This window comes from Pelecanus crispus, chromosome 7 (assembly GCF_030463565.1).
Source record: "Pelecanus crispus isolate bPelCri1 chromosome 7, bPelCri1.pri, whole genome shotgun sequence".
Taxonomy (NCBI): Eukaryota; Metazoa; Chordata; class Aves; order Pelecaniformes; family Pelecanidae; genus Pelecanus; species Pelecanus crispus.
The window spans coordinates 49,760,765-49,776,357 of NC_134649.1; the positions used below are offsets into that span (position 1 = coordinate 49,760,765).

Here is a 15,593-nt window from a genome sequence, read left to right on the forward strand (position 1 = left end):
CCGCCCCGCCCCCCCGCCGCCGCCGGTCCTCCCCGCGCGCAGCGCGGGCGGCTGCCGGCAGGGGGCGGTGCGGCGCGGCGCGGGGAGGGCTGGGCGGCGGCGCGGCCCCTCTTGGTGCGCCGCGCGGGCCGCGCCGAGGCGTCATGTGACCGCGGCGCGGGGGCGAGCCGGGCCGTGTGGGAGCGCGCGGGTGCCCGCCAGCCGCCGCCGCCGTCCCGGTCCCGGTCTCGGTCCCGGTCCCGGTCCCGGTCCCGCCAGTGCCCCCCGCCCGCCGCCGCCATGCTGGCGCTGCTCTCCCGGCTGCTGGACTGGTTCCGCTCGCTCTTCTGGAAGGAGGAGATGGAGCTCACCCTGGTGGGGCTGCAGTACTCGGGCAAGACCACCTTCGTCAACGTCATCGCGGTGAGCGGGCCGCGCCGGGCCGGGGGCGAGGCCGCGGCGGGGGGCGGCGGGGCCCGGGCGGGGTCCTGGCGGGGCCCGGGGAGCGCCGCGGCCTGTGCGGGCCCGGCGGGAGGGGGCTGGCGGCGAGGCGGCGGCCGGGCCGGGAGCGGCCTGGTGCCCGGCCTGGTGCCCGGCCTCGCTCGCCGCAGCCGGGGGCTGAGGCCTGGCCTGGGCTCCCCCCGTTCCACGGGCGCGTCCCGCACGCCTCGGGGCTTGAGCTGAGCTGCTGGGGTGAAGCTGTCCCGCTGGGCAGCAGGCATGGCTGCCCTCGCTGGCTAGGCTCGGAGGGGAGGTGGCCGAGCCGGCCGCGTATCGCCTCGATAGCGTATCGCCTCGTATCGCCTCCATAAACATTCCTGTGCTAATGGGACCCGTGAAGACACGGATAGGCGTATCAGGGCAGAGCTCTACAGTGTGCTCCGAAGGCTTCGGTCGGCATATCGGTATGCCTGGGCTCACGTTAGCATGATGTGAAGAGCGTCTTCAGCAACTTTCTCCCATGTGACTTCTTTTCAGTGGTCCTCGGTAAATGATTTAAGTGTTTCCCACTCGTGGTTCTCCTCCCCGAAGAATTTTTGCTTATCCTGTTTGCTGAAACCTGTGTCAAATAATCTGCTTTCTCTTAAGGTGTGCGCCGAGAAGTACAACTTTCAAGCCTAACAGCAGCAGTCTGCTGAACTTGGGCCTACTTATCTGATGATCTGCCTGGAGCAGATGAAAGAAGGGTGTGGGAATCTTCCTACGTGAAGCTTTTTCATTGTTGAACAAGATAGAGTGGTGCTTGCTTAAATGGCTTATTCGGCTTCATCAGTATCCTGTTCTGCGGATGCATGTGACAGAAACCATTCAGAGAGACGAGCTGGAATTTGGAAGCCCTTGTAGTGAGGCTGAAATGGGAAACCAGGGTGCCTCTTGGTTTTGCAGGGAGCATGACTGACTTGAATCTAGTGCAGTTGGAATGAGAAAGCTGATGTCTTCAACCTCAGACCTGAGCAGACCTTCAATTTTTTTTTTTTTTTGAGTTTCTCTCCTTAATATTACTGAGTATTTTTATGTATGTATTTAAGTGTCAGTTGGATGAGTTACTGGATAGGAAAAGGACTCTCATTCTCTTGCAGTTTTACGTAATCCTTGTTACACTGACTAGCTGTCAAAACGTAACCAAGCTCTTGTGTAGTTGAGGATGTTAGCACTCAGTGGGCTTCATGATAATCATGTGAAATGGGTCCGCCCTCATAAAAGGTAACTCTTCCCCTGCCTGGTTACATTAGCTGAAAGTTGCTGGACTAACCCGAGAATGCCAGAAGCCTTTTCTTTCACGCACAGTAGTGGCTGCCACCACCTCTGGGCTTGGATTTCTGAAAATGGAGCTCTGAAATTGTTGAACAACCTCAGTCTATGGCTGTTGAGCTGATGCTGATTGGTGTGTTCCTCCAGCGTTGGGCACTGAGATTACTCTGTGGGGTTTTTTGTCTTTCTGGAGTCCTGGAAGGTGATGGCACTTGACAAAGCACTGCTTTGCCATTCTGTCTGTGTAGTACCAGCAGCACATCTCCTTTGGGGAGTTATCTGTGAAACCGTGCTGCAGATATGTGGAGTAGTACAGAATGGTTGTAGTAGTCGCATGTCAGTTTAGTCCATCTAAGTTGTGTCAAATGGTAAAAGTACTCCTAAGTAAAGCTGATATCTCTATCCAGCTTGCTTTGCTAGGGGTTGAATCTTCCAAGGTTTCAACCACACATTAGGATCACACCCAGAAATTTATCTGAGTAAGTGTCATTCAAATAGCCTTGCAAAACTGAGTGAAATAAGGAAGTTGTTATGCAGAATGACACAGGCTAGTTAGCCGTTTTAGGTTTGGAAGTAGCAAGTCACATTTCTGAAGTTTTTAATTAAGGAATCTAGTGACCCTCTGCAAAAAACAGAGTGAGGGGACTTGCTCAGGCTTTTATTATTGATTTTAGCTGGAGCTCATGCCATTATTTTTTTTTTTTTTATCAGCATGATATTGCTTCTTACAGAAGGAGTAATGCCGTCCATGGCATGAAGAGCTAACTTCTTGTTAGTTGCTTCATTGACTGACTTTAATTCAGAGTATGCATTTGGAAATGAGTGCCGGAAAAAAATAACTGCTCTCTGCAGGCCAGTTAATGGTTTGGATGGATGTAGCTGTCAAGCATTGGGATTCCATAAAACTAAAATGAAAGGAATGACACAGCAAGATGCTAGTCCTATGGAATAGCTTTAAAAGCTGGATTACATACCAGGAACTTGGTATGGCTTATAAGGTTGCATTCTGCCTAACAAAGGGCTATTAACAGTCTCTTGACAACAGTGAGTTGAACCTAATATAAATCTCTCATGTAATCTATGCCAATCAAATCAGGCATATGTAACTAGAGGAAAAACTCAAGCCAGTTACACAGGAGGCTTGATACAGTGCCTGACTGCCACTGAAGTGGAAAGGCTGTGAAAGGCAGACAGTCCAGTTCTAGAATAATCTTTTTCTAAGTTGGTAGCTGGTTTGGACCATATTTATTCCTCCCGTGTAAACAAGCACTTAGTTTGTAGTCAGACCAAACTTAGTTCGACTAGACAGTTTAAAAGCCAACCTTAGCAGTGAAATCTCATTATAGGTGGGTACAACTAATGCAGCTTCTGCTTTGCTAAGGCTTCGTTTTAGTCACTGTCTCTAATTAGATATTAAGCATAAGTTTTCCATGTGCGTGAGTAAACTTGCTCACAAGGGAGGATATCATTTCTTCCTGGTCCTGATTTCCATAATGTAGATGGCCTGTGGCTCTTATTCAGAGAAACTGCATGTCATCCCGATACTGCATCTTGAATTGTTAGCTTCTTATCCGAGGGCTTGACATGCCCATTATTTACTGGAGTCTGCAGTTATCTTCTGTCGTTTGCACCTCTGCAGCCAGTGCCTGTGAACAGGCTTTCGGCAGACTTGCTGTCGAAGCTGCGAGTCCCAGCCACGCTGGTGCGGGGAGGTAGGAGAGGCAAGCGAGCTCCACAGCTCGTGTGAGGCAACTGAAACATGACTCGCGTAAACTGACTCTGCGTCCAGGCTGCGGCTGCTGCGAGCTGGTGAATAATGGGACGCTTGTTCCATTTCAGAAAAAGTACTTCATGGAAGAGTGGTGTTTCCTACTGTGAAGTCTTGCTTGAAGCTTGGTAGATTGATCCTTGATCCAGGCGTTTGGCACTGGACCACTGAAGCTTGGTAGCCTGGCTGTCAGCGGGCAGGAGAGGAGAACTGCAGGGGTGGGAGGGAGTCGGACTTTTCTGATAGGATTGTCAGGTTTAAGAGCTAAACTTGACCTGTTCTGTTTGTGGTGATAGGGTAAATAAGATCCCTTTTTTAGGATTTGTGTCAAAGCCTGAATTACTGTCGTTTGTTTTTTAATTTTGGAATATCTGACAAGCCTTTGAATGAGGCCTTGGTTTCTAGAGAGGCAATTTTTGAAGCTCCTCTCAAGGAAAGATTCCTTTGGCCAGTTGGGAGCTGTGACTTTCTATTGTTCTCGTGACTATTATAAGTAACTTTGACTTAAGCCACGCCGGAAAAGTGCGGAAAAAGATTGCTCCAAAGAGCTTTGCTGCTGCCTTGGTGCCTTCTGAAACACCTAGGTAGGTCATAAATAGCGTGTGTTGTCACTTCCTACACATAGCAGTTAAGCAGGAAAGTTGATACATTTTTAAGTGAAGTGTTTCTTAATCGCAGAAGTCTCTTGAAGTGGATTGCTTCACTTCATTAGGTAATAAAGCTAATAAGAGGTGACTCATACACCAGCTAATACTCTGAGGTTCTGCTTGCTGTACCCCAGATAGTCTGAAACAGGTGACTGAAATCAGAATCTGCTTTTTCCATCGTGGTCTTAAGTTCCTGTATAGCGCTTTTTAAGCAATGGAAGAGCTTTAAGCCATGACACCTGGAGAAAGATGCTTTCATGGCTATCAGAGCCATGAAATGTCCTAAGCTCTTACGTGACTGACTTCTAGAAAGAAACACGCCTTTTTAGGTCTTGTTTCACTGCTGTGGGGTAGTTACATGATAAGCAGGCCATGTCCTTTTAAATATTCCATTGAAGTCAGGCTTGGGGAAATAAAAATGCATTTTCTTGTCAGATTAAGCTATTTTGCTTTCTGCAGCAATCATTCATAGAAGTGCTGTTGTAAAGCCTTTCAAGGGACTGTTAGATCGCAAGGATTGAAGCTGCTAGACTAGAGTTCAAGCTGCTGACTGTGATCGCAACAAGTAGCTGAAACACTGAAGTATTTCGAGAAGGATGCTAGACTACAGAAACTGGAGAGTGGATTTGTCCATACGTGATGCGCTCGCTGGTTGAGGCTATGAAGGAGGCTTAGTGTAGGGGTAGCTTTATATAAAGCTAAAATTACTCTGCTTTTTGGTTGGTTTTCTTTTTTTTTTTTTTTTTTTTTAAGAAGAGATTTCTGAGAGATGCACCTTTTTTCTTGGGGTGAAAAGAAGGAAATTTATGAACAGCAGGGCTTAAGTTAGTATGCTAGTTCAGGTGGATTGGGAGTGTCCTGGCTGGAATCCATACTCAAACGATGTTGTCTCCTAGTTGGCTAAGCTTGTTCGTGATGTCTTCTAGATGGATGCAGAGCGTTATGAGTAAAGATAAAAATCTTTGTTGTGCAGTAACAAAGCCTATATGAAGAAATTTGTCCTATAACAGTAATGAATCATGTTAGCTTTATGAGATGCAAGCTAAAGGCCGCCCTGACCTTTTCTGTTGATAGAAAGAATCTCCTTGTGCAGGCTGTGGAATCAGCATCTCGTAGCTGTGAATTGGTGGTTGAGGACCATGTGGATGGGCCGTTGTAGGCAGCATGCTTTCCAGTGCCAGCAGGAGAGAGCTACCGCTCCAGCTGGAAAGAAAGAAGAGGGAACACCGGTTCTACTGCTGCAGTTTCAGTTCTGCCTTTAATGGTTCCTTTAATGTATTGAAATGAATTTTTAAGGAAGATATAGGAAGCAGGAATTCCAGTCCTACACCTAATTACTTGATGAAGCTGCTTAGGGCTTGGTGCTGACAGTCTGGTAAGCACAACTCCCTGGAAGTTGGCAGTCTTCTGGCTGTAGCTTATGGCTACAGAGAGGCAGATGAAATAGCCAGAGTGTGGTTTGCTTTGGGATTTTTGACTTTTGGGACAACTGGAAATGTGTTGTGGTTTAACCCCAGCCAGCACCTAAGCACTGTGCAGCCACTCGCTCACTCCCCCTGCCCCGGTAGGATGGGGGAGAGAATCGGAAGAGTAAGAGTTGAGATAAGAACAGTTTAATAATTGAAATAAAGTAAAATAGTAGTAGTAGTGACAATAACAATATAACAATGATGATAATAATAATATACAGAGCAAGTGATGCACAATGCGATTGCTCACCACCCGCTGACCGATGCCCAGCCAGTTCCCAGCAGCGATCGCTGCTCCCCGGCCAACCCCCCCAGTTTCTATACTGCCCATGACGCCGTATGGTATGGAATGGCCCTTGGGGCAGTTGGGATCAACTCTTCTGGCTGTGCCCCCTCCCAGCTTCTTGTGCCCCTGGCAGAGCATGGGAAGCTGAAAAGTCCTTGACTAGCAAGCAGTACTTAGCAACAACTCAAACATCAGTGTGTTATCAACATTGTTCTCCTACTAAATCCCAAACACAGCACTATGCCAGCTACTAGGAAGAAATTAACTCTATCCCAGCTGAAACCAGGACAAAATGCTAGGTTTAGTAAGCAGCTTGTTTCAATACTAGCTAAGTATTAAAAGACTAAACTTGCATCCTTTGTACGCTTCTGGAATGTTAGGTGATGGTAAGTTAAGGGCTTGTCCGAAGTCTTCTCATCCTACCCTTCTGGGAAATGAACTGTACGTGTAACTGAGGCAAGACTTCCGCGGGTGCGGGCTGGCAGAGCTGCCCTGGCCTGTCGGTGGGCTGAGGGAGAGGCCGTCTGCAGGCTTGCAGGTAAGAAGCAGTGCTTGTGGCTGTGCTTCGGCGCGTGTGGTGGCGTTTTGGAGCACGCCCCAAAGCTGGCGTTAGCTGGTGTGTAACAGGGTGGCCAGACGTGGATCTGGTAGCGAGAGGGAGAGCGCAGTTCCTAAGTGCTACGGTCTGTGCAAGAGTTAGTGTTAATACTAGGTACGAGGTGAGCTGAACCCGAACTGGTTCATGCAGGTAGGTGTTGGCCCTGTACTCCTACATTACTGGAATACAGTGCAGGGACTTAGTCCAGCCTGGAAGCAGTTTTACTCCTCTGAATAATCCTTAGCCAAGGTAAGCCAGTGCTCAGGCAGGTAAATGGGTTCATGTTGCCCTATGATACAATCTTCTCCGCATCTCTGGCTTGCCAGATTGTTACAATAGCAGCTGGAATGGGCAAGCATCATGTAAGGCTGCTCTGTTGTTGCCTGCTCCCCTCCATCTTAAAGTGCTTCAGGCCTAGCGTTGGGGGTGATTTAGTGATTTTGAATGTAAGACCTGTTGGACTGAGGAGGCTTTAACAGGGCAATTCCACGCTAAGTCCCAGCAACACAGGGAAGCTCAAAGTTTTTGTTTCCCTGCACCAGGGTCCAGTTAATAGGGGGATGGCTGTAGTCAGTTGTGAGTTTTCAAAAGACGGGTTGTATGCTTGTTATCCGTAACATATCAAACATGAAGTCATGATACAGGATCCAGATGTGGAAAGAATATATACTAGAGGGCATTTCTGTACAACTCATCTTGGTCACTGCAACAGCGACTAGTACTGTCCTCCGTTAAACAGAGGTGAAACCTGAATGCTAATCTTCACCTACCTTAATATGAACTCTGTGGAACTTCAATGCCCGTTGTTGTACCTGACTTTAGGAATCAGATGGCACTAAACTTTTAGCATATCATGTGCTTAGGTTCTCCAGGAGCTTGGAGTATTAAAAAGAGAACATCTCTTAAACCAGGAGGCTTACAGATTAGTCCTGCAGGTTCCTTCTGCATGTGGTCTCTGAAATTCAGTCTGTATCATAGAATCATAGAATGCTTTGGGCTGGAAGGGCCCTTTAGAGCTCCCCCAGCCCAAGGCCTGCAGTGACAGGGACAGCTTTAACCAGAGCAGGGTGCTCAGAGCCCCGGCCAGCCTGGCCTGGGATGGTTCCAGGGATGGGGCCTCCACCGCCTCTCTGGGCAACCCCTTCCAGTGCTTCACCACCCTCAGTGTAAAAAACTTCTTTCTAATGTCTAGTCTAAATCTATTCTTCTTTAGTTTAAATCCATTATTCCTTGTCCTGTCACAACAGGCCTTATTAAAAAGATTCTCCCCATCTTTCCTGTAGGCCCCCTTTAAGTATTGGAAGGTCGCAATAAGGTCTCCTCACAGCCTTCTCTTCTCCAGGCTGAACAATCCCAACTCTCTCAGCCTGGCCTCATAGGAGAGGTGCTCCAGCCCTCGGATCATTTTGGTGGCCCTCTTCTGGACCCGCTCCAGCAGGTCCATGCCCTTCTTGTGCTGAGGGCCCCAGAGCTGGACGCAGGGCTCCAGGTGAGGTCTCACCGGAGCAGAGTAGAGGGGCAGAATCACCTCCCTCGACCTGCTGCCCACGCTTCTTTTGATGCTTCTTTTTGTTTAGTCTTCCTCTTTCTTATCTTTCACATAGGGGCAAGAGTTAACTTTGTTTTGTGACCTTCAGTGAAGAGTTTGTGTTAATGCTGTATGGTCTGTATGACCTCAGAGCTAATGGCTTAATTAATAATCACTTCTAGTACACAAAGCTGATCTTCCAGGAGACCTGGATGGAGTACAGTGTCTGCCTATTGGAATATTCACAGGTGCTGAAAACAGATGCTGTTGCTAGATTTGTAAATGACTACTCTTGCTGTCCTTGATGAGTGTTTGAGCAATGCTACTGTGTATGACAACAGCCAAGTGCTTTCAGATCGGGAATTGAAAATATTTCTGTGCTTATCAAACTTGTTTTAAAGCTGATGCCTATTTTAGAAGGAGAAAGCATGGTATTGTGAACACACAGTGATAGGGCTGAGTAATCTGCTGGGCGGGGGGGGGCAGAAGGAAGTCTGATTCAAACAGAACTGCCTACTAATAAAAGCATATTCTTCTTGTTCTGCTGTGCGAGTAGCTTTTGCATATGAATACTCGAAGATGCAGCTGAATTCCTGGCTTTTTTCCTCTGTAGAAGTAGTAAACAAAAGCCATCTAAATTTTGGGTTTAGAGAAATGTTTCTGGGCCAAGACAGTTGGATACAATAGCAGAATCTATCAAAGGAGATAGCTGCCTGCCAGCAAAATCTGTTACAATAGTTTTAACCATTTTTTGACCTGTCTTAAAAGATAAGGTGACTGCCAGTAGCTTTCTTTAGGTACACTGACTGTGAACAAAGGAACACCCACACTTATATCAGAGTAAGGTCTTTCAAATGAAGATGTAAGTTGATCAGTTTGCTCAAAACCTGCAGACAGGTGTGCCCCTCAAAGGTATGAAGTGCCCACCTCAGAATCCACAGCCTCCAAACTTCCTATAAGGAGGAAGGGCGTGCTCGTGTTTGGAGGCAGCTCAGTGAAGGCACCTGCTACCCTTCTGTTTCTGACAGTTCAGAAAGTATGTCAGATCGCGCAGGCTTGTCTCGCCTACAAAGCAGAGTACAGAAAGCTGAAACTCAAGTTGTAAGTGAGTGGCTCTGTAGTGTAGTTTTTAAGCAAGTCAGAACAAGTTTTTATGGCACCTGGATGTGCAGCGTGGGTAGAGAGTACTTGGGAAGTAGTATAAGGTGCAGCAGCTTTTCTGAAGATTCTGTAAAAGCTTCCTTGTGGATCACAGTAATTTCTTCAACATTACATTAAACACGTGGCAAATGAGGTGCTGCTCCAATCTGAAGGAATCTCTATCCTAAAAGACTGGTGAGAGAGCATGAACTGTTGATAGGAACAGCTCTCGAGTGAAGAATCTGGAAGTAGCTGAGTGGGAGTAGCTGGCAGCATACGGCGTAATACGAAGTAGGGCAAAGAGATGGAGCTTCAGGGAGTGCTTGGGAGATGTTTGGTTGGAAGATGTAGGTGTAGGGTGTGACTGTAGAGGCAGGAATGCAGTGGCTCTTGAGCAACCATGGCAAGCTGACCCTTCAAAGGCAAGATTGGCAGTGCATGCTTTATGAACTGAACTAACCTGCATCAGACGGGGAAAGCATGGTTAACCATCTGCTGCTGAGCCACACGTAATCAAACTGGCTGAAATGGCCAACTCATACACCGGGCTTTCGGGGCAGGAACGGGAACCTAATGAACAGGCATTCAGGTTGTGCACCGGCCTTGCTAAGTTAGCAAAAAGGTTAGAGCGGCTTCTGAGACGGTGCTGCAGGAGATTGATACGTGCTCTTCTGTGTGGCTTAAACAGTTGACGCTTCTTTCAAATGAGAATGCAGAACACCTGCCTAACGAGGTTTAAGCTGTCCATTTTTCAGGTCATCGCTGTGTTTACTGTTGCATTCCTTGGACTCAAGGACTTATTCTTTTTACTCCTTTTAAAAGACTGTTAGTCTCTATAGCCATGCATGCAGAAAGCAGATGTTAAATGTGAAAAATCACCACCTGTTCTGGGGACTGCTGGCTTCAAATCCAAGCCCTGAATGTATTTCTGTTTTGGAGGTCAACAGCAAGATCAGCTTGCCGTTTAACTGGAGGACTTGGCCCAATAAGCTCAACTGAGACTGCTATCATCTCTATGTTTTCAGTTGACTTCTAATCTTTATCAGCATCATACTGGAGTCTGTATTGTGTGAAGCTTGCAGCTTTGGTTTGCTAGTGGAAGATCACAGGGTTTTTGGGGGGTGAGGTAGGGGGAACAAGCTGAAGAAAGTATGTATGGGCTTCCAGGCATAGAAGTGAATGACAAGGCGTTGGTATTACAAGCTGATCGTCTTCTGGCTGCAAACTCTGAACAGCATGTACTCAAAGCATGTCCAGTCAGACTTAGTTATTACTTCCAGCTTGTGAGGAGTTGGGCCCTAACTCTATAGGGTGATATGATGTCTGCTTCATAGATCATAAAGGGCTTTTACCTTGGGCTGGCTTCTCTGTGCAGCATCAGGGGAGGGAAGCAGACTTTGTGCTGCTATGATATCGAACCCTAATTAAACAACTGAATGCATTTGAGTCGACCTTTTTTCCAAATCTGGTTGACTGACTGGTTCTGTTGCACACGATGGATGTAGTGAGATACATAATGACCGCTGTGGCTGAGATTCATCTTCTGCAAAATAGCCAAGGGAGCATGGGAGCAATCTGTACTACAGTTGATAACACTTGTTATGGCTCCTGGGTAAGCTACAGGAGATAGCTGTGAACTTGGCTTTCAAGTTGTTACAGATAAAAGTGTAACAGATAGTAAAACATCTGCCACTAGAGAACCTCTCTAATGCAACACTTTTGCAGCAGTTATGTCAGAGCTTGAAGTGATGCTGAATTTCTGGTGGAAACGGGCTGAAATACTCTCTAGTTGCATTTCGATTGCCTCTTCCACTGCTGAACAGGTTGGACACTGTAGCCTAGCAGGAAGCAGACCTGTCAGGTCCTTCCACTTTCCAGCCTTTTAAAACTCCTCAGGGAGTTAACCCATACCTGTGGGTTGGAGGCTTACTCCACAAGAATGATTTATTACTGTAAATGTTGTCCATAGAGTAGCTTGCATCAGAGGAAAATCTTCTGGATATTTCTAGCTTCCAGGTGACTAAGGAGATCCTGACGTATAGAACTTGGCTCCAGCAGAAGTAGGTGAATGGCTCTTCCTATACTTGCCCTGGCTGTCCATCTGTCAAGCTATGCAAAGCACTTCTCCCCAAGTAGCTTTGCTCCCCTGACTGCCTCAAGGCTTGAAAAATTATTTAAGTGCTTGTAAGAAATGACTTGACTGACTTCACACAAGCTTCAGTACACATGAATGTAATATCTGCGACTCTGGCTACAAAGCCTTGAGTTGGAAGGCAAATGGTTAGAAAAAACTTGTGATATTTTGCTATGTAAACTACCTGCATCAGATAAGCACTAAATTTTAACTTTCTTTTTTTCCAGTCAGGTCAATTCAGTGAAGATATGATTCCTACTGTGGGCTTCAACATGAGAAAAGTTACGAAGGGTAATGTTACAATAAAGGTATGATACCGTTGTTGACTGTCTCTCTTTAAACCCATGCAAGGTTGTCTTCAGCTTCCAGTTGAAAATTTATCTGTTTGCTCTGTTTTGCTTCCACCATTGGGACAAATATAGGAAACTGAAGAGGCTCAGCTAAATCTGTCAAATAGCTTTAAGAATACACTTATGTTTATTTATGGGGTTTCTTAAATGAGATCTGTGTGTGATTTTTCAAGTTTACGGACTAGTTAAAGCAATGTTGTGATAATGCTGTCTGGCTTTAATCTGAGTTAATATTCACATGTTAAGGACCCAGAGATCATCATCTTCTGCTCATCAGTGTTGCTTAAGGGAAGGCTTACATCATGAGCAAAGTTTTAAGTCAATATATCTTATTTTCTCGTATACCACGGTGTGTAATCTTAGTACACAGGTGTGTTCTTGCATCTGGTGTCCGATGCTCTAGTTTGCATCTTATGCTATTGGGTCTGCAAGCTTTGAGCAGCTGTACAAGGGGTTATTTCTGTTCTAATATGTGAGAGGTCCTGCAGCTGGCCTAGGGAGAAAGGAAAAACGGTGTTTTGGTTTTATGTCTTATCTTTGCGTGACATGTTTAAACATGGTGCATGGCTAAATTGTCTTTTTCCCCTTGCCTTAAGATTTGGGATATAGGAGGGCAACCACGATTCCGAAGCATGTGGGAGCGATATTGCAGAGGAGTTAATGCTATTGTGTAAGTGTTGTCTTCCTTCAGCTAGTACTTAACTTCAGATTTGCTCCTCTTCCATGTGTAGCCTTTCTAACAGTGCATGCTTGACTCAGTAGTACTCATTTTAACTTTGAAACAGTACTGCAGCCACATTGACCTTTTTTTACCCTTAAGTTCAGGGCTCAAGATGGGTTTTCTTATCAGTGTCTGATCTGGAGTACTACCTACTTCCTGTCTGAACTGGGTGGCAGGGCTGTCTAACTGAAAGAATCTTTCATCTACTCTGATCTCTGAGAATTTTTTTTAAAAGAACCAATTCTTTGCTCAGGAGACCTAGCTTTGTTTAAAGCCTTGTTGAATGTGCTCAAAACTGACAGTGTTAAGGAAACACTGCTGTTTCTGAAGTAGTTCAGTCTCACTGACCTAACCTTAAATTCTCTTTAAAGCTACATGGTAGATGCTGCAGATCGTGAAAAAATAGAAGCCTCTCGAAATGAGCTGCACAATCTTCTAGATAAGCCACAGTTACAAGGAATCCCTGTAAGTAATGTTGCCTTACACAGTATTAAACTTGCTTGAGGAATGCGCATAACTTCAGCAACTCTGAAGTCTGGCTTGAACTCTTAAGTCAAGTGTAAGGCCTAACCTTACTGGTTAGTATAAGCATGAACAATAGCTGCCCCTAGTGCCTTAAATGAAATTGTTGACCTCAGTCAGTCCTTCAGGGATCTTATTCTTGTTCAGTGCCCACCAGAAAAAAAAAAAAAAAAATTGCAACAGTGGTTTAGAGTATTCCACACCATGAGTTTATGCTCTTTTCTAGAGTCTAGTATAGTACAGGTTAACCAGAGTGTAGTGCAGAAGTATAGAGTAAGTTTGGGGACTCTCAGCTGAATGTCTACTGGGATCGTTCTCAGTTTTATCAGCTGATGTGTTTTCATGCTTGCTTTTTGCACGTAACAGTTTTTGTACCCCCTCTTTCCCTGTGACTAGGTCAATCTTCCTTCTTAATCTGGTTTAATAGTGAATTCTGTTAGATTTAATAGCCTAGTGCAGACTGCTTGTCAGACTCCTGTGAAGCTTGTTGTTTGTGGGTTGGGGTTTTTGGGTGGTTTTGTTTTGTTTGGGTTTTTTGGGGGGGCGGGGCGGGGGGGGAGAAAAGCTGCAACTGTTTCCTTCTGCTCTGGATTTCAGGTTCTAGTACTTGGAAATAAGAGAGACCTTCCTAATGCTTTGGATGAGAAACAGCTAATTGAAAAGATGTAAGTCTAACCCTTCCTAAGAAAGGCTGCTTTAACTCAGTAAATGAATTCATGTACCTAGGGTTTTTAGATCAAGAAGCGTGCGCGTGTAAGTAGAAAACCCAGTAACAGGAGGTAGCTGAAACGTACAGAAACAAGTTACGTCGAGAAGAAGGGGAACAGTTTAGGTTCTCAGTATAAGAGTCCTTGGTATAAGTGAAGTGTATGTTGAAATGTTCTCTCTTCCATAGGAACCTTGCTGCTATTCAGGACAGAGAAATCTGCTGCTACTCAATTTCTTGCAAAGAGAAAGATAATATAGGTAACTATTAACCTAAAATGCTAAGCATTATGAAGAGCTGTCAGAGGATGGATGGGGGGATTGTAACTTCTTAAACGCAAGCTTCCTGGCTTCAGGAAACCGGTAACAAATCAAAGAACAATGTGTAAGTGCACTGGTTAAATTCAGTATCACTCCTGATGGCAGTGAGGAAGCTTGACTGGTGTTAAAGTTGTAGGGGTTGTAGCTATCAAAACGTATGTCAGTCTGCTGTGAAATCTGCTGCCTTTCTTTAGTTAGTTTGCAGCAGATAGCTGACTAGTCTCGCTATTAGCTTGGCCTAAATGATTTGATGCTTCTGTCAGGTACTCTCAACTCTGGCTCACTTCAGGAGGCTAGCAAGTACTTGCAGCCAGTTTTTCCCCAACAGTCATTCCCTTGAAATAATCATCTTTCCTTGCTCTCTTATCAAAGCGGTTTGTGTCGTGGCCTGTGCTAGTCACAACTCCATGTAGCCAAACAGTAAATTTTTCTGGTGCTGACATCAATTGCTTTAGAATTTCTGGAGTTCAAAGGCAGAAACCATGGTACTGTGCAATACCAAGTACTTGACGCTACTATGGTAAGTAAACTGAGTAATCTCAACTGAATGAAAACACAGTACTTAACAACACTTGCCGTCCTTCTCCTGATGCCTTCTTGTGGCTGCCATGAGATGATGGGAAACTTCAGGCTGGTGGTTGCAGGAACAAGCTATAGAGAATACCAGAACTGCTTTATATTAAGGACTCAACTTCTTTCCAGGAAAAATGAACAGCCTGTGGAACTCTTCAGGCTTCTTGTCCAAGAAGCTCCTGTCACCTTACCTGCAGCTAGAGGTTCAAACATGGTGGACAGGAGAAGCAGATACTCCCTTCTGTAGTATCTCCCACAAGGCTCACAGCACAGCTGAGCATCACTGATGCTATAGTAACATATAGCATGTTATATGGTGCTGCTGGAAGGAAGCTAGTGCATTTCGCTTCTGTAGGAGACGACCCTCTTTCAAGCACGGAGGACCTTGATGCCTTGTACTGTAGGGCTAAACTAACTTTGTTTTCATCAGGTGAGGAGAGGCAGACTGGCTAAAAATAGAGCAATGCTGATCTAAAACTAATTATGTGAGCCATACCAAAGTATCAGATTAAGGGATGTCTTTTTTTTTTTTTTTTTTCTAGAGGTGTAGTTGACTGAGGAACCAGGATGTCTGGGGCAGTTCCTTTAAATATTACTTAAAGGGTGCTGGGCAGTTATAGGACTAAAGCACAGACAGCAAGCATTCCAAAAAATCATTCTGTTGATCCGTCTTGGACCATCCGCTAGAGAAGGGCTGGATATTCCTGTCATGTATTTGAGGACACTGGCATACCAAAGCAATGCTAGTTATACAAATCCATATAGACACACTTGAATATGGGACTTCTCTTCTCTCTTTCTCTTTAGATATCACGCTTCAGTGGCTTATTCAGCATTCAAAATCTAGAAGAAGCTGAAGTCTTCCTGGAATCTCCAGTACCAGTTGGCCATAATCTCAATTGTCCACTTCCCTCCATAATGAGATATTACCCAAAAATCCTGTATCAAGAATCTGCCTTTTCACGGTTCATTTCTCATGTGCACTGCTGAAGACTTGTATTCCTATTCTGTCACAAAACAACTAGAGTTGTCATGATAAAGTCAGCACAAATATTTATTTTACAACCATCTATGGTGGGAGGGTTGTGGGGGGGCTTTTT

General features: G+C 45.6%; 1 protein-coding gene across 1 annotated transcript; it reads left to right on the top strand.

Annotated features, from left to right (window-relative positions):
- Positions 1 to 278: 278 nt before the first annotated feature.
- Positions 279 to 15,593, top strand: ARL8B (ARF like GTPase 8B). The gene is made up of 7 exons (XM_075713891.1): positions 279 to 402; positions 11,529 to 11,609; positions 12,248 to 12,321; positions 12,744 to 12,837; positions 13,492 to 13,559; positions 13,790 to 13,860; positions 15,301 to 15,593. The coding sequence occupies exons 1-7, from the start codon at positions 280 to 282 to the stop codon at positions 15,348 to 15,350; spliced, it is 561 nt and encodes a 186-aa protein (XP_075570006.1). The 5' UTR covers position 279; the 3' UTR covers positions 15,351 to 15,593.